This window comes from Pezoporus occidentalis, unplaced genomic scaffold (assembly GCF_034315485.1).
Source record: "Pezoporus occidentalis ecotype Australia unplaced genomic scaffold, CSIRO_AGI_Poc_V1 ctg73, whole genome shotgun sequence".
NCBI classification, from domain to species: Eukaryota; Metazoa; Chordata; class Aves; order Psittaciformes; family Psittacidae; genus Pezoporus; species Pezoporus occidentalis.
In genome coordinates, this window is record NW_026916082.1 from 1,535,689 (window position 1) to 1,560,104 (window position 24,416).

General features: G+C 43.7%; 2 protein-coding genes across 5 annotated transcripts in view; one reads left to right on the forward strand and one right to left on the reverse strand.

The window, feature by feature from the left end:
* ATP5MK (ATP synthase membrane subunit k) overlaps positions 1–24,416 on the reverse strand; it is a 272,077-nt gene that overhangs the window by 133,216 nt on the left and 114,445 nt on the right. The gene's annotated exons all lie outside the window — the stretch shown is intronic.
* The window catches only part of NEURL1 (neuralized E3 ubiquitin protein ligase 1), a 157,642-nt gene that overhangs the window by 65,833 nt on the left and 67,393 nt on the right, over positions 1–24,416 (forward strand). The window contains exon 1 of one of the 4 annotated variants that reach the window (XM_062601962.1): positions 3,644–3,758. The exons of 1 other annotated variant lie outside the window; for it this stretch is intronic. In XM_062601962.1, coding sequence (XP_062457946.1) covers positions 3,752–3,758 — 7 coding nt within the window. In that variant the 5' untranslated portion in view covers positions 3,644–3,751. 2 more of the 4 variants (XM_062601959.1, XM_062601961.1) reach the window with 2 other exon arrangements.

Below are 24,416 nucleotides of genomic sequence, written 5' to 3' on the forward strand. Positions count from 1 at the left end.
CTGCCAACTCAATATATTCTCAGATGCCTGCATAAACATTAATCAGCATACCTTTTGCTAGGGCAGTAGCTGTACCCTTGCATTACAGATACAGAATTGGAAGTAGAGACATGTCTTTCATCTAAACCTCCTCCATTAATGCCAATAAATTAATATCAAAAGGATGCATAGAATGCAAGATTTCCTAGCTCTGGCCCCTGTTTCTTGTGCACTAGCATGCTGGTGAGATGTTTTCTTTTGGATGCTTTACTGCTGAGTTCTCAACATTTTTTCTTTGGAGTTACAGTGGCAGAGATTCGTGGAGGAAATCTGCTTTTGGTACAGGTGAAGTGTCCTCCCCCTAATAGCAGTCAGAGAATTGTGCTGAGAAAAGACTTGAGAATGAATTCCCCTAAATTCTCCCATCTTCCCAGATGAGAGTGAAAAAAGACAATTTCTAATCACTCTCTTACCATAAAGTCAAGTGCAAGTGGTAATAGAGAAACTGAGAGTACCTTTTTAAACATAAAAATTGTTAAAAGAAGATTCCCTGTTCTTGGCAAGTATCTGATTTCCACAGTTCCCTTCTTTTCCCTATACTGATATTCAAGGAAGCTTTGCCAACCCTTTCTTTAAGGGGAGGTCTCTAAAATCAGCACCATTAAAATCCCCATCAAGAGAGGGTTTATTGCTTGTTTCGTCTTGCTTGTGAAGAGTAAATTCCAGTTCTCCATAGACCCAAATACAGTCCCAAAAGAGTTTTAGTTGTGTGAGGCTCACATGAACTGGAATTCCATTTTCCTGGCCTTGCCTGTGTATTGTGTAATCTTTTCCTCGATCTCCATAAGATGGATTTTTCATCCTCTCTTTTCCTGTTTCTTTGTACCTTTTTCTGTGTCTCCTCCTGTGCAAAGCACGTCTATGCAGAGCTGGTTTTCCCTGCCAAGGTCCCCTGCAGGTATCTTTGTTGCTTTCCCCCAGTTGGGGTGGAATGTGCTGTTTGGCCGTGTAGGAATGTCTTTTCCCAGACCGTGGTGGATCTCCAACCTCCTCCTTCCTTGACTGCTAGTCTTCTAGCCAGGACACCAGGGAAGCAATGAAGGTATTTGTGACCCCATGACTTCATACCCAAACCTGCTGCCTAATGTGCAGGGCTGGGGGTTTTATCCCATGAGGAATGAAGAACGTGCCCTCTTGTTTGCTCAAGGCCACTTGGAAAGATCCAAGGTTTCAGTCTAATATGCAGCCTGATGACTGTGACTCTATCTACAGAAGCCTTTTGCAGCCTCAGCATCCTACTCTTGCAGTTAATAAGTATATTTAGCAAGATCAGACACTGCCTCAAAATAGTCCTGCAGCAGATTCCTACTGGCTTGGACAGCAGCACTGCTGGAGTTTGCTGGATGCTGTTCACAAATGGGAATGGATTTAGGGGCTGGGATTCTGCTGGGTCCAGCCCTTATACCTTTGTCAGTGATTTTGAAGGGAGCACAAATGGGGATGATATTGATTTTTTAAACTTGATGCCAAACTGGGAGGCCTTGCCTATATTGGCAAGGGCAAAGAAATACCCTAAGGGGACCTAGAGGTATCAGCAGAGAACTGTAAAATAAGAACTGTGTTGTAGATCGGTTCTCTCTGTCTAGAAAAAAAATCAGAAACACAAAAGACTGAAAAGGAATTTGGCAAAGGGCAAGGTTTGAAATGGACTTGGAGGTGACGAGAACAAATCAGGAGTAGGTTTCAGCATGACATGGCTGTGAAGGAAAGATTTACCATATGGCAGATAATCCTGGAGGAATTATCATGCAACAGGGCAGACAGGCTGTTTGACTACCATGGATGGCCTTGTGGGACCATGTCCCCCAGGAGCTGCTCCACAGCAGTGGGGGAAGTGCAGGAGAGGGGATGCTGGATTTTTTTCCGAAAGAAAGAAAAAAAAAAGAAAGTAAAGAAACCACCAATTTTAAAATTAATTGAAATTGTCATTTTCTGCCAAACGGGATGACTCATTTTGGCAGTTTGCCCTCTTGAACCTCTCCCTCAGACAAACAAACAAAGCCAATAAGTTGCAAAAAAATAATCTGAAAAGATAACAATCCAAAATTTTCCTTTTGGCATATTCAAAACAAAGGGCTTAATGGTGGTTTTATTTTTTTGTTTGTTTGTTTTTTTTAAGACATCATTTCAGAGCTGGATTCAATGACCATAACTTGAAAAAATGAGGTAAAAATAACTCTGAAAATAAAATGCTTCATTTTGAGTTAAAGAAACATTTTGTTCAGTGAGACGCACAAAGCATTCGGTTTTGGGCCCACATGAAATGATATTTCTTTTTCCTAGCAATCTCTTGGTTGAGGCAGTGAACCAAGAAGTCAATTATCCACAGAGCTGTAGCAAGGTTAAGGTAAAGATGGAAAGCAGAGCTGAAATGAGGAACTGAGGGAGAACGTCCAAGTCAATCTCCATTCCTCCAAGTGAAATGTGGTGGTTGATGGTGCAAGTGCCCAGACCCTGTGCCGTCACCTGAGCGTGTGGGCTGCCTGCCATGAGACATAACAGGCAATGTCCTTGTGGCATCCGTGGGAGCAGAGCAGGGTGCTGTGATCCAAGAGATGTCCTGAAGCTGCTGGGGTGTGGGGACCATGCTGTAGTGCTCCCAGGGATGTCTTCACCATGCACCGCTGCTGCTGTAAATGCAGCATCATTTGGAAAGGGGTGGGGGGGGGGGCGGGAATAGAAGGGAAAAAAAAGGAATTCTTCTGCCAAGAAACTGCCATAAGCTCTGCAGAGTGTGACTTTGGGCAGTGAGGAGCAGAGCAGGCTCAGCTAGGGAAGAGCTGCTGCCTGGCTCTGGAGTCCAGGTGCAAGCTGCCTTGGCTGGGCAAACAGGAGCTGGTGGGTGAGCTTGTAGTTGTGCCTGGCTGCTGCTGGGGGCTTGGGAGGAGTTCCTCTGCCAGGTTGGAAAAGCTGGGTACAGCTTTCCTCACGCACACAGCGTTAGAGGGAACACCCTGCTTTTCGGCTTGGGCTCTTTTTGCACCTGCATTTTTATTTTTTTCTCTCCAGAAGTGCTGAGACCTCAGCACCCAGCCATCCTAAGCAATAACCTTTACAACACAGGCAAGAGAAAATCTTATTTCTTGACTTGGCTGAGTCGAGGCAGTAGGATGACAGGATTTGCCCAGCACCATGGTAAGAGTTGGGAGGCAGAGCTCCACTCGTGGCTGCAGAAGTTTGACTCCCGCTCCGTTGAGGAGTAAAGAGCAACTGTGGAGTGGCATAAAGATGCATGAGCTAGTTTTAAACTGGGGTATACCGCTGCTGGCTGTGGCAGCTCGGTGCCTGCTGAATTAATTTACCCTTAGAGCAGTGGATAAGAGAGAGGCAGGGAGGTGTGAGTGTGGGCAGGGGCGTGCGGTGCTGGAGATGGAGAGGAGGGAACGAGCAAGTTCCTGCATGAGCTGTGGGGTGCAAAGAGGAACCGAGGGACCAGCCCTGGCTGTGGTACCCTGCACACCTCCGTGCACCACCCTCGGCATCCCCCTGCTTTTAATAATGCTGGCCATTATTCATTGGCAGAGGTAATGAGCTGGAGAGCAGGAAGCATTGTATGTGGGCTGAGCATGCAAGCCTCGCACAGAAAGAGTTTAGGGGGGGTAATGTTTTTATTATTACAGTCCGTGGCGAGCCATTCTGCATTTCAAGCACTTTGCCATTGAGTAATTCATAATTTACCAGCAGAGGCCAGTTTGAAGACTCTGGTGCGGTGATGTCTGGTAATACTTTTTGTTTTTACTTTGATTCTTTTTCCCCACTCTAGTGCACTCCAGGGCTTTGCACTGGGATACCAGCCCCTGGGGAGTGAAAGTTTCAAATGGCCCAAGTTGTTTGATTTTCTAAACGAGTTCTTCCATTTCTTTCCCCGTGGAGCTGGCAGCGCCTCCTGCTTTGCCCGTGATGTTGCCAAGGCGCCCGGTACCGCCGCGTTTTGAGCCCCCTCCGGCAGCACCGTTGGCGGTGGCACCGCGGGTGGATGCCGCTGCGACCGCGGTCCGCTCCGCGGGACGGTGCGTGCGGGGGGCCACGCCGCACGGATGGAAGGCCGGCAGCTATTTCAGGAAGCCGCGAAGTCTCCTCCTTCTTATGTAAATAAACATGACAGCTCGCAGCGCCGGTGCCGCGGCGGGAGGCGCGGGAGTGGGTGGCTGCGGCCGGCGCGGGGCAGCGGCTCCCGCCTGGGCCGGTGGCTGCGGGAAGGGAACAGCCGCCGGTGGCGGCCCCGCAGGACTGCGTGGCCATGGGCGGGCAGGTGACGAGGAGCCTGCTCTACGGTAAGGACCGGGGCAGCGGGCAGGGCAAGGTGCGGCGAGGTGATGCGGCTGTGTCAGCCCCGTCCTCCCGAGCATCCCGCGGCGGAGAGCGGCCGGCGGGAGGCAGCTGGGCTGGGGTGCGCCGGGCTCCCTGGGTTGCCAGGGACGAGGGATGAGCACCTGTCTGCACAGCGCTGGCGGGTTGCGGGTAGGTGGCAGGGGCGAAAGGAAAGTAACCGTGAGTGTGTGCATGTCTGACAGCTCCCACGGGGAAAAAACAGCTAAGCAATGGTGGGTTAGCTGCGGGGTGGCTGAGCAGGCTCTCCAAGCCTTATTCTTCCTTTCCACCAGCAGCTTCTTCTTACCACCACTCTGGTGTATTTCGTTTTAAATTGATAAGGTCTGGGATGAGCGCTGGTTTGAATTGACTGATATTAGACACAGCTAAAGCCATTAAGTGCAGCATGCTTGTTGGGTTTGCAGTGTAAAAGAGGGGGAGCTGGAAAGGGACTGGAATATGCTGCACAAGCCAATACTACACCAGGATTTGAATCTACAGAGAATGAGCAATACTAGCCATGTCCCTGCCTGTGGAAATCTCATGCCATAAATACTTCTGTGAGAATACTGCACTCCTTTAATATTAAACTTGCCTATTGCTCTGAGTTGTTCTGTTTAACTTTGGACATAGTAAATGTGTCAGTGCAGTATGAATGTATTTTCAGAGACACTTCCTTCTTACAATAGTAAACATAGTTATGAAAGATGCAGGTAAAGCTTCCTGTGGGCTTGAAGTATCTTGTATCCTTTCTTTGAATAAGATGCATGAGGTCTATAGGCTTAGGCTGTAAGTTACAGTCCTGATTCTTCTCATGTTTTCCACAAAATCCAAACCCTACAGTTTAAGGAAGAAATGGGTATAGGAAGTAGATGACTTTCATCCTAAAGACATTGAGCAAGCACGCCTCAATAGAGATTGCTATTTGTTTATTGTTTGTGCTCTGAAGTTCCTGTGGCCAGACCTTATTTCTTTTCTAAACTCACGATATACATACAATATATGCAGAACAACAGTACTGTTGTGTCAATGTAAAAAACCAAGATCTGTGGCTGTTGTCTTGCGATTGTAAGTGCCTTTACCCCTTTGAAGCATTATTTGAATGAATTTGAAAAAAAAAACAACCCAAACCTGGCTGGGAAAGAATAACAGTTGTATATGGTTCCTGTGTGTGCCAGGGACTTGGCATTCCTGCTGGGGCTTTCTCCTGCCTGCAGCCGGCAGCGCACTGCACAGTAATCCTGCAACTTCTGCCTTTCAGTGGTTCTACTCCAGCAAGCGTGCTTCTCTGTTTTTTGCTTTGCTGGGAGAGGGAGAGAAGTGAGGAGATGTGGGTAATGAACTCAAATTTCCCTTTTCATACGGAGGGGATACAGGCTGTGTTATATTCAGAGGTGATGCACTCTGTGTTTAGCACAGCAATGCTTTAAAAAAAAAGGACATGCATTATAATTTAAATAAATAAATAATAAAAAGTCATGCAACAAAGCACGTTTAATAAAACTAGACTGCATCTGCACTTGTGGTTTGTCTCTGGCTACTGTTCCTCCAGTTCCATCTTTCTGTTGAATATTTCTGTTTCAGATGTGTCTCAAAATAGTCAGGGAAAGAGCACAGAAACCTTACCCATTTCTCTGAAGAAAAATTGAAACTCAAAGTAAAACTACTGAAAGGAGTTGTATTAACAGCCCTGGGGGTTGGCATTCTTTCTTTTTAGAAAGCTCAGGTAAAGCATAAATTCATGTCCTCCAGAAATACCTGGTGACCTCTCCACGTTGCAAGGATGGGCTGGGATTTTCACAAGCTCCTATGTAATTTAACCTCACTGAAAATTAGCTCAGACAGGGAGATAGTGCATGTGCTGGCTGCTTGTGGCTCTGCTGAGCTGGTCCTAGGGAGGAAGTCGGTGTTGCCCTGATGTGTGCCAGGTCCCTGCCTCCTCTGGAGCCCACCCTGACCTTGGTGGGGTTGAAAAAGTAAATGGAGGGAGAAGATCCTGAAGTGGATGATGAGGGAGGCACTCCATCAAAAAAGCATAAAATCAGGGTGGTGATCTTTTAAAAGCTGTGGGTGCCCTAATGTGAGGACAGAGGTTTGTAGTGGTCAAGTGCAACCATATACAGACTGACATGATGAGGAACAGTTGACATCATTTACCCTCTTTGGCGTGGGCAGCTCTGAGTGAAAATGCTGCTTTTCCATTGTTATGGTGGCAGCACAAGGGGAGCCATGCTAGTCTGTCCTAATGATGGAGTTGGTGGGTGCTAAATGGGCCCTGAGTCACGTCAAGTAAAGTTTCCCATCTGATGGGACTGGGAGGAAAAATAAGCTTTGGACTATGGTCACTGAAGCATCAGTTGCCCGAGCTTCCCAGGAAAGACCCACCTCCAATGTCTTTCCTTGCTAGCAAACAAATCCCAATGGGCTTCTGCCACGAAAGGCAGCACCTTTGTTTTGAAAAGGAGACATCTGGTGGCTTGACATGCTGGGACATGGGAGTTGGTCCTTCTTCTCTCTGAAATGATGTGCAGTGTTGAAGCGCACTCATGAAGTCTCCATCTACGTTCTTGTGCTTGATACTGTGATGGTCCCTGTTCCTCTTCCCTGTTCCTTCTTCCTTTCCCACCACCGTCCACAGAAGTCCTTGGAATGCTTTCCAGAGCCCTCTATGCTAAGAGAATTTGAAATAGGAAGTTCAAAGGTAGCACAATCTTCGTGGGCAGGATGTTTACTTGCTATTTAAAAAGCTATATCTATACATGCAGTGTTCAGCAATATTTTAAACAGGAAATTTTCGTATGGTTGCTTGTGGTTCATCTGATTTCTTCAAGAATGACTACATATGATGAGTTTACTAAATACGTATATTAATCTACTTACTAGATAATAATGCTTGAAATGTATCTCCAACAGATGCATATGTCATAATATGTATGTTCTTTATGTGTTTGAGTCAACTGTCACCTGCTGCAGTAGTTTTTAATTCCTCCTTATGGCTATGAGTGAGGTGCTATTTGCACCAAGATCCTATTCTTAATTTCATGAGTTTCTGTCTGAGAAAAAAACCCACCTGAGTACTTTTTATTTCTCTTTCACTCAGAACCAAACTAACACACAGCGATGGTTTAGCTAAGGAGACTGCTGTACTGCGCTGGGAGAGGGGTTCAGTGTATGTAGATGTGCAGAGGTTAGTGATTAACATGCACACATCTCTTCAGAGGGTTTTTGACTAGCTATTGTGTGCATAGTGGATTAATTCATGTTCAGGGGATATGTGAGCTTGAGCATACCGGCACATTTGCTCAGTAACCTTCCCTCCTACAAGTCGTAATTACTAATAAGTCCCTCATTGCAGAGCTTTGTTTTATCTTTGCTTTAATTGCATGTCACAGGCATCCATCAGTGTTTTGTGGCAGAATAATTTTTACAAGGAGCAGGAAAAAAAGGTATCTTGGGCTACATTTTCCAAACTGTAATTGTATGGCATTGATGTAATTGAAAAGACGTTTCTAGTGAGAGGGCATCGGCTTTTTAGATTGGGAAGTGGTACTGATAGATGTGATTTTCAGTTTGAATGGCTGAGGTTTTAAGCTGCTTGCAGATAATGCTCCGTAAGTTGTGGATACAATATAAATAATGGTTCACTCGTCTTTGTGTGGTGTAGAGGCCCACATGAGTTTTGTGCATGGACAGATTTTCCCCTTACCATGTGTATATAGGCCTGGTGAGCAATACAGCCACAGTTATGTGGTTGTGTTGAAAAAATGGAGAAAAAGCAGGAGTTCAGATGTAGCAGGGCTCTGTCTACTCTACATGGCAATAAGCTTTTGGGTGGCTGGCTGTATTCACTTAATCATTTCATCAGGATCTATTTGCCATAGACTTTCCTACATCTGGCTGGTCATTTATTCCTGTGCAAAGACAACTGGTGTTGTCCTTCCTCTGTGTTTTGTTATTCTGGAGAATAATTTCTGGGTCTTGCTCACACTTGTTGGTGGGAGATATGGGATATTCAGTTGCTGATACTCAGCCCTACAAAGAGCTGCTGAGCTGCTGCTGTAGGGCTTTGGGGAACAGCAGAGGGTGGAGGCCATTTCCCCAGTGTAAAATAGCTACTGTACTCAACTTCATTTATTCTTACATTGCACAATAGAGCCCTATTTTTAGCTTTCTTTTAATGCCTTGTAGTGTAGGGAATGGTATATCTATATGTAAATGCTGAAACCAGCCCTATGCTTTGTTTCTTATTTATTGCTTATACTGCGATAACTGTTCCAAATGCCACATTTTACCCTTGCAATTAATATCACTAAGTAGCATTGCCCTCCAGTGCACGCTGCTGTACATATCTTTGAATTTAATATTGTCCATCTTCCTATACCTAACTCATAGAATCATAGAATGATCTGGGTTGGAAGAGACCTTAAAGATCATCTAGTTCCAACCCCTGCAAGTATCCCAGAAGAAATAAGAAGCAGCAATGGTGGAAATAATGAAGACCTGACAACATCAATCATAAGTGAGATTTCTTTGCAAATTAGTATTAATTTGTATTCTTATCATGTCGAAGTTATTGCCTAGATTTTGGAATAACTTCTTATTTGATGGCATGATGGGATCAGCCTCATTAGGGGTTTAACATCTACCATATTCTGCAGACAATTGCTTGTTAAGAACTAGTATGGGACTGTGGAGAAAAGGCTCTTTCTAAGCTCACTCTGCTTTCAGCACAATCGGTACATAGCCCTGAAAGCAAATGAGTACGTGTGTGTGTATGAGAAATTAATCCTGCTCAGGGTTGGATTAACTGGTGCAGAAGACTCAGGGCAAGGTGCCAAAGCAGAGTTGGCATTTGCTAAAAGTGGGGCTCCCAGAGATTATTTCGATTCATGCCTCTGACCTGTGGGTCATCTGCCAGTGTCCCAAGGTGGTTGATAGTAAAGTGTATTGACTGCTGACAACACTTCTGAAAATGAAGTGTGTAGTACCTCTGTATGTAGAGATTTTATGGGTAACCATCTTTATGCTTGAAAACTGTTCTATTTATTGTGAAAGGCAAATGAGTTTTTCATTAGTTGTGGCAGTATTTGACTGTAGGGGTCTTGCTACATGTGGTGAGAGCAAAGACCTCTAATTTTGTCCTTTGCTTTCATGACATTTTCCTGCTAGCTTTTCTGTGTCAAGTTGATGCTCTGCTCTGGTGGAACTTAGGGACTGCATGTTGTTTGTCAGATTTTTGTTGTTTTACTTTGTCTTCTTTTTGACTGATCCTTTCCCTTCTTGATGTGAAAGCGTCCTTACCTCTGATCCTTCTTCACCTCTTCCTTATCGAACTCCTGTTTTCTTAAGAATTATGGGTGACATGTTTAACTATCATTCAACTAATTTAGAGGTAGTAGTTGTCCGTTCAGGAAAGTTTGCAGGATCCCTTGACATAACCTAGGGAGTCATTTGCATGCTTAATCAGAACAAGTACTCTTGCAGCCAGAAGATTAATGTTGTTAACAGTATAAAACTGATTTGATAAACAAATATAATTACCATTGCTGACATCTAGCAGGGATTAAGAAGAGGCGGCCTCTAGACATATAATCTCAAAATTGATAGGGCTGCTTTCTTTTTATTAAGGAATTTTGCATTAATGATATCCACACATGCGGAGAGTGTTGCATTGTCAATCTAAAAATGCATTAACCCTGAAGGAAAGGGAGTTTCCTGAAAAGTGAAAGCAAAGCAAAAACTGGTCCTGATAGATTGCGCTCGGGAATCGGCAGGGATTACTGATGGCACAGCAGGCTACTGAGCTGGAGGTCAGGGGAGATCTTGCCTTCCAGAAGCTAAATACGAACGTGGCTGCCAGCCACAAGCCTTGCGGTGTGAGTGCCCACAGTCAGAGCATATGCTGCAGCCCTGCGTGTTGCTGTGCTTTGCTCTGCGGTTCATCCCTATTAGTGTTGTTGTCTGTTCATTATTCTCCCTGTCTATCTCCCTCTAGATCAGTGTTTTGCTTTGAAAATGTATTTATCTGAGTGAAGCTGGTCTGAAATGGATGAGAGCCACCTTCTCTGTAGCTCTTGTGGAGCTGATCTCACCTAGTCTCACTGGTATTTCTGTTCCTTGATTCTGTCCTTGATTGTCTCTTAAAGGGACACTCTAATTTGCTGACGTTAAAAATTACATTCAAGATGACTGCAGTTGATGGGGCTGGGGAGAGGAGTCCTTTGGTTTATCTGAGATTTACTGTGAGTCCAACAGCACAGCAAAAGGGGTGGGCTCAGAGAGAGCATTGGTGATTGATGACATGCATGAACATATTTTTCCTGTTAGAAATGTTGATAGGAATTTTATTTAAAAAAAATGGAAAATAGTAAAGAGGAGCTATAATAAAAACCATATATATTCACGAGCATGATACAGAATGTAAACACTGTGCTTCTGCTTGCCTCCCTCCCAACAGCCAGTGTCAGCAGAAATCTGGAATTCTCGATCTCTCCATTGAGTTAAAATCACTTTTTTGTGAGAAGCCTTTGTGATAAACCAAGGCCCCTTGCTATGAAAATCAGCTGCTTTTTGTGGTTCAGTTTACATCTTTTTGTGCCTATACAGGTAAATGCAGAGTGGAAGCATCAAGTGATGCTGCGTACCCATAGTCTGAATTTGCCCAGTCATGTTGTACCTGATGTGGCAGTTCTGCATAGGGTCAGAGTGAGGCTGGTCCTGGTCCAAATGAGGTGACCTACCCAGGTTTAGCCCCAAGGGCTCAAGAAGCTGCTCAGAGCAGGCTTTGTTGATGAAGCCTGGAGAACAGAAAAGAACCCAACACTTGTCCCAGGCAGGACGGATGTGCAGTGACCTCTGTAAAATTTGCCTTGATAGAAGAGGCTGGTCTTGTTTCTGACTACCACTGGAGATAAATAATCATGGACTGAAGCACACAAAGCCCTAACATGACAGTGCCTACAGCTGACTTGCAGATGGATCAGTGGGACTCTGAAAATGCTGGTTTAGTGTTGCTAAACAGGTGAAGTCTTTGGGTTGCTTGCTGTGATTTCATGAAGCTTTCTCTGGCTGACACTCATATTTTCTCTGTGATAGACCTTGCTGCGCAGCCGTTTGGCACCGCACGGATGCAACATTGGAAGATCTTAGCCAATAGACCGGTCAGTGAAACCAGGACCTGCTGTGAGATACCAGGGGAGGGCTGAAAATATGTTTTTCAAGGAGCTGTGAGGCTTGTGGCCTGGCTTAAGCAGAGCACTGGAGGATGGAACCTCAAAAGCAGTGTCGGTTGAGCTGGGAGGTGGTTTGAAGGGAACATGTGCCTTTGTTTGAGTTGCCCCTTGTCAGGTCTGGAGGTTGGTTTTGTTTGTTTGTTCTTTTTTGACTCGGACTCCTGCAAGAGCCTTTTCTTCTTCTGTTTCTTGCAGTGCTTCCTAGCAACTGAGCCCTTTGTGTGCTTTTCAAAGTTCAAGTGGACCTCAGGCTGCTGCAAGTCCCAGGCCTGTTATCAGGCAAAGGGAAGCTGTGTAGCCTGGAGGAGGGTAGATGGGTTTGAGCCTGGAAGAGCTCTTCCACCTGCATAGAGGAGGCTTCCACCTGTAAGGCAAGGATGGGGAATGTGCTGTGCAGAGTTCTTGTGCGATGCTACCCCCTGCTCACAAGCATAGAGGGGGAATTGAGCCATAAACCACACTGTGGCACACAAAGAAGCCATTTTAATTTCAGTCTCTGCTGGAAGCACCACATGGAAAAGAAAATGTGATCAGTATAAAAAGAAATGTTTATGTTCCTAGGAGCAGAGGCCTCCCAAACAACTAACATCTCTTGACAAACTGCTGTTTAAAATGCAAGTAGTTTAAGTGCTGCAGCTCAACAGGCATTCGTCACAGCTCTGGCGTAAATGCGATATGCGCTATTGGTTGGTTGCTGCTTTAAAGCAAAGATTTCCAGTAAACATCTTTTGCATGAGGAAAATGTCATTCTTTTGCTTTTTCCTGGTAAATCTAAATGCTAGAAAGCTGGGCAAATGGCAACTTGGTGGCAAGAGTGCTGGGGGTATGGTTTTGGAATGAAATAAAGATTGGATTTTAGTTTGTGGCACAGATCAGGCTTTTGGTCAGCAGGCAGAGAGAAATGTTTGGTTGGCTTTAGCTTTTGGGAGGTGAAGAAAGAAGGGAAAGGGCTTTTGAGGGGAGAGTTCTGGAAGCTACAACTTCAGCTCTGATCTGTCTATCTTTAATGTTCACTGACTCGACTAAAAGTACTTTAAATAAAACCTTACTTTTCTGTAGAGCTGCTGGAAGAGTGACTGGAGACATAAGGATTGTTAAGAATTGGCATTTTTCAAAGGCTGAAAAATAGCATTTTACAAAGAGACTGAGATTAACAAAGTGACTGAGATTAAAGAAGAAGTTCAAAGAAAAAAGTCACTCTGGAAGATAGAAGTATATGGGTGCCTATAATGTTCGGCAGTATCCCAGATCAAAATGACTTCTGTCTTTGCACACCAAATAGAATCAGATTATCAAATATAAAATAGTCTTAAGAATCTAATTCCTGTTACAAAGACATTATTGATGCTGTGAATTTTGTGCAATTTGGAAGACGAAAATTGCTTAATTTATCTTCTGGTTATCCTAAAGTGGTTCTGATTTTTTTAATCTCCAAAGGGAAAGAGACCATCACTCATGCTGCTTGCTTGTTTTCTGATTCTGACTGAAGCTATGTATTTAGAAATCATGCAAGTGTGGGAGTCCTGATGGGTGCAGGTCCATCTTGCATGGAGCAGGGGCTGCAGCATGGGAAGTTGCTGTCTTTCTGCTCTTAATCCCTGTTTCCACCACTGGCTTTGCAAAATTGGCTGAAGAGATCTTGATCAAGCAGCATTGGTATGACAAGGCTTCTGACTCCTTTCTGTCCAGCCCAAGGTTCTATTGCTTGAGCAAGAGTGAGTGATTCTACATATTGTCCCTGTATCTCATTGCCTGGATTTCAGGTGATTATTGGCTGTAAAATTATCTTCCTGTGCTTGGCCTATGCTACTCTGTGGATGGCTTCTAGCAGTCAGGCTTCGGTGGGAAAATAGTCAAGGCTGTCTTTGAGATGCAGTAGAAAATCTTGCATCATGTTAGAAATTAATTTCTGAAATGGAGATGCAGTGATTACAGCTCCCTGTATCCTTCCTAGGCAGATGTGCAATGGTGTTTATCGTACAAAGGATGAAACATTCTACCTGTTCCCATGGTAGGAAGGACAAAATGTAGAGAAATATCCTTCAAATGTTCTGTAGGTAAATTTGAAAGAGTGTTAAAGTCATTCATCCAAGAAATGACTGCAGTTCTTGCAATGCTCTTCACCAGAGATGTGATAACCTCAGCCATTTTGCTGGAAGATATTTCTGTCCCATTATCTGTAAAGTGACTACCACTTGTGAGTTATCCCACAGAGACCTTTCTGCTCTGAATCCCCATACAGCAAAGCTGCTCATGGGGACTCGATGTAGTACCTCATCTCAAACTGATTGCAGCTTCAGGCTGACCAGTCTACAGGCAATTGCTCGAAGCAGATCAAGAAATCTTTAGCATATAGTAACTGGAATGTTTTAAGATTCATTGGTTATATATGCATGACAATACACACTTTCCATCTTCTTGTAATCTTGTGCTTTGGGAAATCTGTGCTTGAACCCTCAGGGACAGAATTTATCCATTTTGTTCTTTAGCATGTGGCAGAAGCTGTAGTCTTACGACACATACATGGCTGGTACTGCTGGCTCAGTTGAGGCAGGAGGAGGTATGTAGTATTGTGTGGGCAGCTGTAACAAAGGGTAAATATGGGCAAGTTACCTTAAATAACCCCAGTACTCCAGAGAAGTGATTTTGCAGTGCATCCTCTAGGAAAAAAATATTGCTTGATAGCAGTTTTGAATTTGTGCAACTTCAGTTTGACGTATATTTTTTCCTCTACGTACTGTGTTCACAGCAGTAGGTTCAGATCATGCGTTGAGATCTGCTTTTGGGTGCAGAAAACTAATCAGGGGAATGTTTCATAGCCCAGAGGTCTGGATTTGAAGACTCCAGTTCAACAGCTGCATCTCTCTGTGGTGGCAGGAAGGAGGCATCTGCCAGGGAGGCAGTGTGGTCCTTATTAAATTATAATATAGAGCTATGGCTTAGAGAATCAGGTTCAGTTATATACTTAAAAATAATGATAATACTAATCCAGTGGTTAGTCTTATCAAAAGAAATGCCTCTTAGCTGGACAAAGACTAAATTTTTCAAGCTACAAAGAGCAAGGCAAATGGATGAATTGGCATCCACACTTAATTGCTCCTTGCTCCTATGAAACAGTGTAGGTGTCTTTCCACCAAGAGAATAAAGCCCCCTGAGCCTTTAGGCTTGTTTCCTATTTGTGACAGAGCAGTCACGCTATGAATTTGGCGACATCAGGAACAGTGCTCTGAATTGCGTGACACTGAATTTCCTCCTCTTTCCACTCTTATCAATGCCCCAATACACAAAAATGCCCTTTTGCATGAATTTTCAAGCAGAGTGTTGTTTCTATTCCAGGCTGGCTTGCTTTTCTAGCATGTCTCTTCCTTCAGCTATTTAGAAATGCAATCATTTTTTGTTTCCATGATGTTCCTCCCAAGTCACATTACCCAACTTCAGTAAATGGTAAGTGGTCATCTGAGTCAGGAAGGATCAGGGCAGTATAAAGTTGCTGAAGACTGAATCATCGAGAAGTTTTCTTCTGCATAGCTTGCACACACTGATGTTAACACAGTTTCCGAGCAAGGGGTGGCAAAGCTTCCTTGGCATCGTTTCATAGGAAACATTGGGTTAGCCTCTACAAAATGACTTGAGGAGTTGACTCTGTTACCCAAGTTGTAAGAAAATAATAATGAAAGTTTGTGAAGTTCTATAAGGGTTTGTAATTAAAAAGCTTTGAGCTTGGGCCTGAAGTGTATTTTTGCCTGTGCAAATCAGAGGACTGGAGTTACTGTGTTCTGTTACGGTAGCAGAAGAGGTGAGGAGACACCTCCTGCTGTCCTCTGGTGCAAGCATTGGCTGTGGGTATTGAGCAGCATATGTTCTGACAGATTCATTAAAATCAACTGAAATTCAGAGGAAGCATGCTATTGCTGACAAAGTTATCTTTTTCTTACTCCCATTTATTTGCTTATATAAGCAGTTCAGGGTAAGACATGTTTTCTGTCTTTGTGAGACTCAACATGAAGCGGTGGCTACCAGGTAGAATCACTTTTAAAGAAATAAAACATTTTTGTGTGCTCTTGTTCTCAGGAAATAAGGATTCAACAGCCTCAGTCTTTTACTGGCTGACCTGTTGAAGCAGCTGCTAAGGAAAACAAGTTCCTGTACGGACTACTCCAGCACCTATTTATAGCAAAACATTAATTAATAACTTCATGGATCTGGCATGGGAATTCCTAGGAAGGGTGATGGAATAGTATTCATGCTGCTTCTTTGGAATAAGTGCTAGAGATGCTGTTTATCTTTATTAAAATACACTGTAACTTTATGCCCTGACTGGCTGTTGAAGTTTGATGTCTTAATTCAATGGCCCAGGTTTAGATGCTGGTCTGCTAAAAAAAACAGGGTTAACTACTGGTAGAAGGTGTTTAAACTGGTGCAAGCAATGTGCTTCAGAGCCAGACAAGAGTGGGAAAGTCGGTAATTTAGATTTCACTTGACTGTGAGACAGAAAGTGCAGATTAACGAAGGAATGCATGTGTGGATGGCCAAATTCTTGCGTAAAAGGAGATGTGTTGGCCTTTCTTCTGCTTTTGCCTCAGCAGTACTTAAACTATTTGCCTGGAAAAGAAATAGTATTTTAACGATGTAGTAGTTAACACTTCTAGTGCTACTGGAGACCTCTCTGGTTTGAGCAAAAGTTCTTGGTTAGAATTTCTATCTGTGTAGTGAGAACTTGCTGGAGAGCAGGGCTGGTGTCCTGCGCTGGGTTGGCAGCTTCACTTCTGTGCTGCCATGCCAGCTCTGCCAGGTAGGGTGGATGAAGGTAGTTAAGTGTAAGTTCCTGTGCTTTAATCCCAGCAGTGCACCTGAAAAAATGCCATTTTGATGTCAAACTCTGTAACCTCGCTTAGTGCCAGTGCAAATTACTTTGCAGGAATACATTACAGATTAACTAGTGGGTACTACCAAAATAAATCCATCTGATTGGATTTTTATGCTTGGGGGGCCTTGTATAATCAGTAGGACCTGGTTTGTTTCAGGAGAGTGGTGGTGGGATTTTTAGTTTGTTTTTTTAGTTTTTCAAAATAAGAAGATATGAAGAGTGTCTGTGTTGAGGAAACCAAATCAGCAGAGTGCAAGAGATCCTAAGCGAGGGAGAAACGTGCTGTTTAAGATGAGGTCAGTGAAGGAAGTGAAACACTTGAAAGAGGGAAGTGGCTGACAAACTTTAGCACTGGTGACAAGAGAGGAGGAAGATGAGGAAGATGTTTTGGAGAGGAAGGAATAGCAAAGCAAGCAGAGGAGAAGGCTATGTGTTCGTGTGAGTTTTCCTCAAAGAGAAATGGGCACAGGGAGAGATGAGAGAACCGAAAAGAGGAATTCAGGCAAGTACATGGTTCCTATAATTCAGAAACATTAAAGAGGATGTTAAACATGGCCAAATAGTAAAGGCAGTAGTAGTTTCACCTGCTCTAATAACCCTACACTCTAAGGATTTATTTGCTGCCAAATATAATCAGGAAAAAAGCCACTGGAATCAGCATCTTTTGGGTGTAGTCACTGTGTAGCAAAACTAGAATTCCAGGTGCAGTTTTCATTGTCAATAAGAAATTTCATATTCCATTTCACAATGGCATAAGCCTTGCAGCCAGGAGACCCTCAGCAGGTGTATGTTTAAAGGGCTTTAAGACTGCTTTTGGACTTTATATTGAATGAAAATCTTTGATATTTGGGTAACTGGTGTGGTTGGAAATAGTTTGGGGACTGTACTGTCTAACAGCTAACACTGAAAGGAGGGAGTGTAAGCCTTTGGTCAGAGTACTGCTTGGGCCCTAGAAAAATAATCACTACATCTCAGAAGTGTTTGTTAAGTTTTAAATACGGATGGGAGTAAGGAGGTGCTTCTGGTAGGCATGCTCTCAAGAGGCCCTGCAAGGAGCAATAGCAGGGGACCTCAAGAGGAAGCATGTGAAACAAGTATGACTTGAGCACTGCGTTTTCAAACAAGACTACACACAAAATGACTCAACTTTACAGTACCTCAAAGTGACTGTAATGGATGGTTTGTATTAGGAAAAAGAGCACACTCCAAGTGTAAATGTCATGCATGATAAAAGAAAAACTGCTTCCTGAGATTCTTTAGAAATAGTATTACAGCATCAAACTTCATGGTTTGTTGTGCTGAATGATAAACATAATCTACACTGTCCAGCTACAGGCTCTGGGATGCACATCCTGACCCATCCACACGCTAAATTAAAGTGAGAGCATACACATGTGACATTCACAATAAATTCAAGCAGCAAAAGGCAGAAGAGGCAATAAAGCCACTGGAGATATCACAACTGCAGTCCAAAGTTGTCAGCAATGTTTCTGAGCTGAAATGTTATGCCGTACTAACATGCTCTGCTGTAAAGCAAGAGCACATCAGGGCTGTGTTGGCCATAGCTGTGCTGTGCACAAGGACACATACTTGAGAAGGCACAAAGCATGTGTGGTGCTAAATCCTCAGTGTGGCTGAGCCCTGAGCAAGGAGCTCTCTGAACTCTTGAGGAAGGAGCTCTTTGCTGTTCGCTGTGATCTAAGCTCACCTAGTATGCTGGTCTCTAAACCTTTCATGGCTGTGAGGACTGATGGCATTTGAGGGTTAAATCACTATAATCTCAGGGGTATTTCAGTACAACTCTAGAGTTTGCTCTGAGATGAATGTGCTGTCCTGTCTTGGGGTGTTTTCCAGGCTCTTTCTAGAGGTATCCCTTTAGCAGTCTTTGTTCTCTGCTCAGGAGCTATGAACCCAGCCTGCTCATAATACTTACAAATACTGTCTCTGTAAGATGATCCTGCTTTCTGTTCTACGTTGGAGAGCCTGCACTATTCCATGGTCTTACTGTTCGCTTGCCTTATTCTGGGAACACATGGCAGAGCCAAAATTTTTTGGAGAGAGCGAGGCAGGATGGTGTCTCCAGCCTGGAATTTTAGTCTTTCTTGATTAGAGTTGGTCTCTGATTAGGGAGCTGTGCTAAACAATACACGTAGGACATGGGAGGTCAGAAACAGCAGAAGATTTTGGGCCACTGTGTCCTGCATCTCATGTACTGGGATGAATGGTAGAGCAGTGGGAGAGTGTGCTCCAGTTGATGATCCAGATGAGAAGCATAATTCAGAGATGTTCTTCATTACCCTCTTATGACCCTATCTTTTTCCACTGGTGACGGAGTATAAAGAATAGCATCCTAATTTAGCTCACGCTATTGTAAATATGCAGTGTGAGTAGGCTGCTGTGGGCCCAATTCAGTGTCTTGAGTCTAGAGGCACATCTTTGATTTTACACAGGTATAACTCAAAGCTAATTCAAGAGCTTGAGTTCAGAACCACAGCTTCTCTAGCTCACATTTTCTTTGCATGGCTTTGTCAACAGGCTCCTCCATTTTCTACCATCTTTTGGATTTTGGTTCTACAAGTCCATTTGCTTGTGTCTACCACTCTTACGTTTGCTTTTTTTCCTGCTCTCCATTGCTCCCACCTTCCTTCTTGTCCTGACAAACATCTAAAGCTTAACCCTGACAGGTTACTTCAGTTTCTGGTGAGATCTCAATATTCAGACTTCCAAGCTGTCACACTGTACATGGAAAATGTGCCCAGGATAGACTTTCCATTAAACTGTATTTAAATTGGAAGAGAATGCTGGCACCTCTGCAAGTATTCCAGAATTAGATCCCAAAATACTGAGGCTAGTTAATCTTTTGGAAGAACAAAAAAACTCTTACTGATTTATATTTAGCAGAGGGAATGCATTTTAAAAACAGTGTCTATATGAGGCCCCTAGAAGAAAACATCTTTTACATTGATTTGTAGAGCATGGAAATACTATGTGGCCATAAAATATTTGCTCTCGGGCTCTATGTAGCTACTTTTTTGCAGTGTGAACTGTCATGAACTTTCTGAGAGTGGCTGCTCTGCTGTCTGTGGGCTGGTCAGGGAAACGTGGCTACCTCTGGGGCAGCAGTTTAGCTGTTCATCACAGCTGTGCCTGGTATGGCAGGAGGGGAACTAAAAAAGCAGTGCAGAGTGGAAATACTTGACTTGTAAAGATAAAGCTTTGGTTCAAAACTGATGCAAGGTTTGTACTTGTACTGTACCCTGGGACCTCTCTAGCTTAGGCACCTGCCTCTGTCAGGGGATGAGGGGATGTGGTATCTGGGGAGAGCACATGCAGAGCCACTGTTTTGCTTCCTGGCAGACCTTCAGGAGGATGTGGGTGAGGGCAGAACCTGAATTTGACCTCTGTGTGTGCTCATACAAGGTTAGAGAGAGGAGCAGAGGTGCTGTTGGCCCTAATCTCAGCAGCACTGGTCATAGTTACATGTCTACAATAACTAGTTAGGCTTAGTTTACACTACATTAACTCTGTGATGTTAATACAGGTGTAAAATGCTCTGTAAATAGTTCTGATCTACACTAAGAATAGTAACTAACTGGAATTCGGTAGATGGGAGAGTTCACTGGCTTGTCCAAAGTGGACAGTGGAAAAGGAGCTATGGCAGGGAACTGATTCATTAATACAGAGAAGCAAATTAACTCATAAAGTATACATAATCTTATGGCCAACAGTGTACCAGTTTACCTTTGAGAAGATAAGGATTATCAAGAGGAGGTAGCATGGAAAGTTTGTTTTTTTTTTAATTCAATTTTAATTTTGTGCCACCATCTGCAGCATGGACAGATCAGCCACCACCTTGGGCAAGCTGTTCCTCCTCCTCTTGAATCATCAGATATTAGCAAAGGAGAAGATTCCCAAACGGCACATTTGGAAGAGAAAGATAAACAGAATTTTTAAAATATCCCTAAATCTTGAACAGAACTGGACTCAGTCTTGCTTTCTTTTGTTAGAATACATAAATATGTTTTTACATTTCTCGTTAGTCTGCTGACAGACCTGACCTGATCACTGCAGCAGAAACACTCTAAATCAAGAAAGGGATCTTGGATGCTTCCAGAGCACCATTTTTTACTTTGATCTTCTCATTTTCTACTTACAACTTCTAACCTATCATGCCTTAGTAATAATAATAAAGATGCACCAAGATGAAAAGAGAATAAGGTCAGAAGTGTATTGCTGCTCTCAAAAATAACTAATTATATGGCACAGACAAGTCCCTCTGCCTGTAGGTCAGAGCTGGTAGAAGATGGTGTGGGGAGAAGCAGCTGTTGCTGATGGAGGGATCTCAGTCTCCTTTATACGGCCTTGGCTGCACCCTGGGGGACATGGCTCCTGGGGAATTCATCCTGCTGCTGCCCAGCATCTTTCTGGGGGCCTGCTCACCCCCTCTCTCCTTACTCAGCAGACAGGAGCATATGGCTGCTTACTTACGCTCTTGCTGTTCTTATGAGCTTAGTGGGCTTGTGACCCACAGGGGCTCAGGGGGATTGGCACAGCGACAGGGTGAGGAAGGAGCCTGCAAAAGATGTTCTGCACCCAGGAGAAGTGGAGCAGTACCAGGGATCTGGTGGCCGTCCTCTGTGGTGTGCTACGTCAGTGACTGAATTGCTGTGAATGATTGCGAGAGGTGCTGAGTAAACAGGACCTAATTAGGGACCAATGAGACGGCATCACTGCTGAAGATGTGAAGTTAAAAAAATTTATTTATAAGGGGAAGGGGTTTCTTCTCAACAGCCTTATGTGCAATAGAAATACATATTCACACACCTCTCTTCTGAGGTCATCTTTTCTTCACAGAAAAAAAGGGCCTGATCAGCCACCTTCATGGTGCTGGGTATTTTCAACTGCTTGCAGTGCTGTCAGCTGAATTGCTTCTCCTGGAGTTGGTCTGTGTGAGGGTTTGCATCCCCTCCTCAGTCCTGCCCTGCTGTTCTCTCCTCCTGCCTCTCCTGCATTTCAGGAGTCTTCCTCACCTTCCTTCCCATATCTGGCAGAGTCTCCTCTAGGTTCTGCCCAGGAGCAACTTCTCACCTCTTTCTGTGTAATTTCAGCCACATCCTTCCTACAGTCAATGAACAGATTCACCTCTCCTCTGTTGTGCTTTAATCTCCTTTGGCCAACCTAAATTTTTGCTTTGGGTTGTTTTTTTTTTCTTTGTAATAAAATATTACAGGCAACTCTGGCTTAATGTAACTGCAGCAGAGTTCTGATTCTCCTGTCACTCCTCAGCTTGTTCACCTTCTTTTTTCAAGCTTTATAAAGATTGCCACCATCCTGATTCTTACTAATGCCTGTAGCTTCAGCATTCTCTTCAAGCCTTCGTAAAGCCTCATATCTAAGTCCATGGGTTCAGCTGAGGTTGCTAAAAAAGCCCCACACCCAGGTAACTCCCTGGCACTCCTGTGGAGGTTATTGGCTCTGCATGAGGAGCTGCTGTTGAACAGGACACATCTCTGCTCCACAGCTGCTGCACTGCACATGATGGAGGGCAAATGCTGCTGAGCAGGGGCAGAGGAAATGGCAGTCTCTGTTTCAGCCCATCCTCCTAAACCCACTCAAATACATCACTGTCCTGAGTCTTGCAGATTCTGCCTGCATCTGTCCCACCTTCAGGACATAGCTTTTCCCCTTTTCTTTCTAAAAACCTTGGTCTTCTCTCTTCTGCTCTTGACTGAGTCTTGCCACACTTGTACTTATTCCAGATTTCTGCTGGAATTATAAACAAATATTAAACACCCTCTGCCCTTACTGTCACTTTTTGCATCTCTTTCATCAATTTTATTTTTCTCTATGAAATTGCAAATCAGCTTCTTCACTTTGAAGGCTCCTCACAAACTAAAAACTCCCTACCACCCACCAGTCAGGTTTGACAGATGGATCCATTGTGGATCAAATCATTTCTATTGCCTGGTTTTTGTACTGAGGGGATTTCTCATAGGTGTCTATAAAGCCATCCCTGTTGTCTTTCAGATCTGCTACTTTAAACACAGCTTTTCTCTTTGGGCTAATAAAAGCACAACTTCAAGCCCCACCCTGATGGGTATTATCTCCTTTCATGTGCATGTGGTCTGTCTGCACCTGCCTCTTGTCTTGCAGTTTGCGATTTAAATGGAAAATCTTACACTATGTGTGAACCTACCCCCTTGATGCATCTTGTCACTGCTAAAATAGCGCAGATGAAAATAAGTTATGTTTTGGCTTTGACTTGGAGTGTTGGATGGGAGTGCTAGATCTGACCTGCTGGCTGAGATCCACCTTGTAGGTATGTCCTTAATTCACTAAAGGTTAACCCAAGATGTTCCATAATTTCATTTCTGGATTTAGTGCTCCAGAATTAACACTTTGTATTTCTATCATTGAGTGGTCTCCAACACCTGCAAAGTGGTAGTCAGTCTTTGTGGAAGAGAAAAGCTTTTTTTTTTTTTGCCTCCTGGTCATCTTTTAATGGCAAGATGAGAAGTTGACTGTGGTGACAGCAATCTGATAAGGTCGTTGCCATCGTAACAGGCGCAGGAAGAGTTGGATATAGACTGGAGATGGATGATTACTTATTCGTTCAAGAATAGCAAACATTTTTAAAGGCAGTGAAGAAACCCTTGTTTTTAATTTGCATTAATTTATGGTTCTCTTTCTTCTGTGCACATGCCCTGGGTCAGGCTGCATGTGAGAAAACAAGGTTAGCAACCCTTTTTCAGTTTCCACTGGTGTTAAGCTAATATTTATTTTTAGTAAACTGTATCTTGTAATGTGCTTTTAAGAATCCATTTGCAAAGCCTAGCACAACAAATTCATCATGGTTTTCGTCTTCTGAACTTTATTAACAAATGTGAAGGATCAGTTTAACAAAATATGCTGTATTTCACTGATAATTCTTCAAAGTATGGGACCACCTCAGAAAGCAATAAGGCTTATAGGCGTTCATCTCATAGTTGAAGTATTTTTCCTCCCTCTGCTGCTAGTAACCATCCAGCTTTGGAAAGGCTGTGGAGGTACTCTTTCAGGGCTAGAGCTTTTCTGTCCCACCCTGTGTGCATCCTTGGGATAAGGTCTCCTTTGTGTTCCTCACGTCTACACATTGTTTCTTTTTCTTCCTTCTCAGAATCCTTCCCTTTAAATGCTTATACAGTAAGGCCACTTGCCAGGTAAAGCACTCTCTGTCACCTTCTTTTGATAACGTAATGATTTTGAAACCCTTTTCTGCTTTCATAGTGTGGTGCTCTGCCCTGTCCACTCTATTCACTGTCACTATCCTGCAGAACAGGCACCTTTGTCACTAGCTCCAGACTTCTCCCTCTCCTTCTCCCCAGGTGGACAGGGATTTGTCACTCCCACTTGCAACTGTGTGTTAGTCCCTGGGCTCTGTTTTGAAGTCATCTTTTCTATTTCTTTCAATTCTGAATGCCACTTACTCCAAATGCTCCAAGAAGTTCATCTTAAATACCTTGCAGTTGCTTTTCAGTCTGAAATGAGTTTTGACAGCATTTTGATTGTGCTGAGATTTTTTCAACTGGAAAAAGTGCCTTTAGAAAAACTTAAATCCTGTCGTTTCTTGCACCACTGAAGAAATCCCAAGCCTTTAGGATTATGTGTATATTTGCAGAGAATGGATGCTTCTGGTGAAAACCCCTAACAGGCTTTGGGGTACATTTTGCTACATTGAGAACATCCAGTCCTGCCTTCTATATAGTATGTGGATGTTGCTCAGGCTTTGAGATCCAGACCAGGGACATCTAATGCACATGGAGGGAGAAGTGCAGCCCCTTTGAAGCAATATTCTGCTTTCTCAAACAGGGCCACCAAAAGGATGTGCTTATGTGTGGGACACTGAAAGCTGAGTGGTTCAGACTGTGGTTCATGTTAACATCTCCTTCATCTTGGTTTACTAAAGGTTTCAGAAGATCCAGCCCACA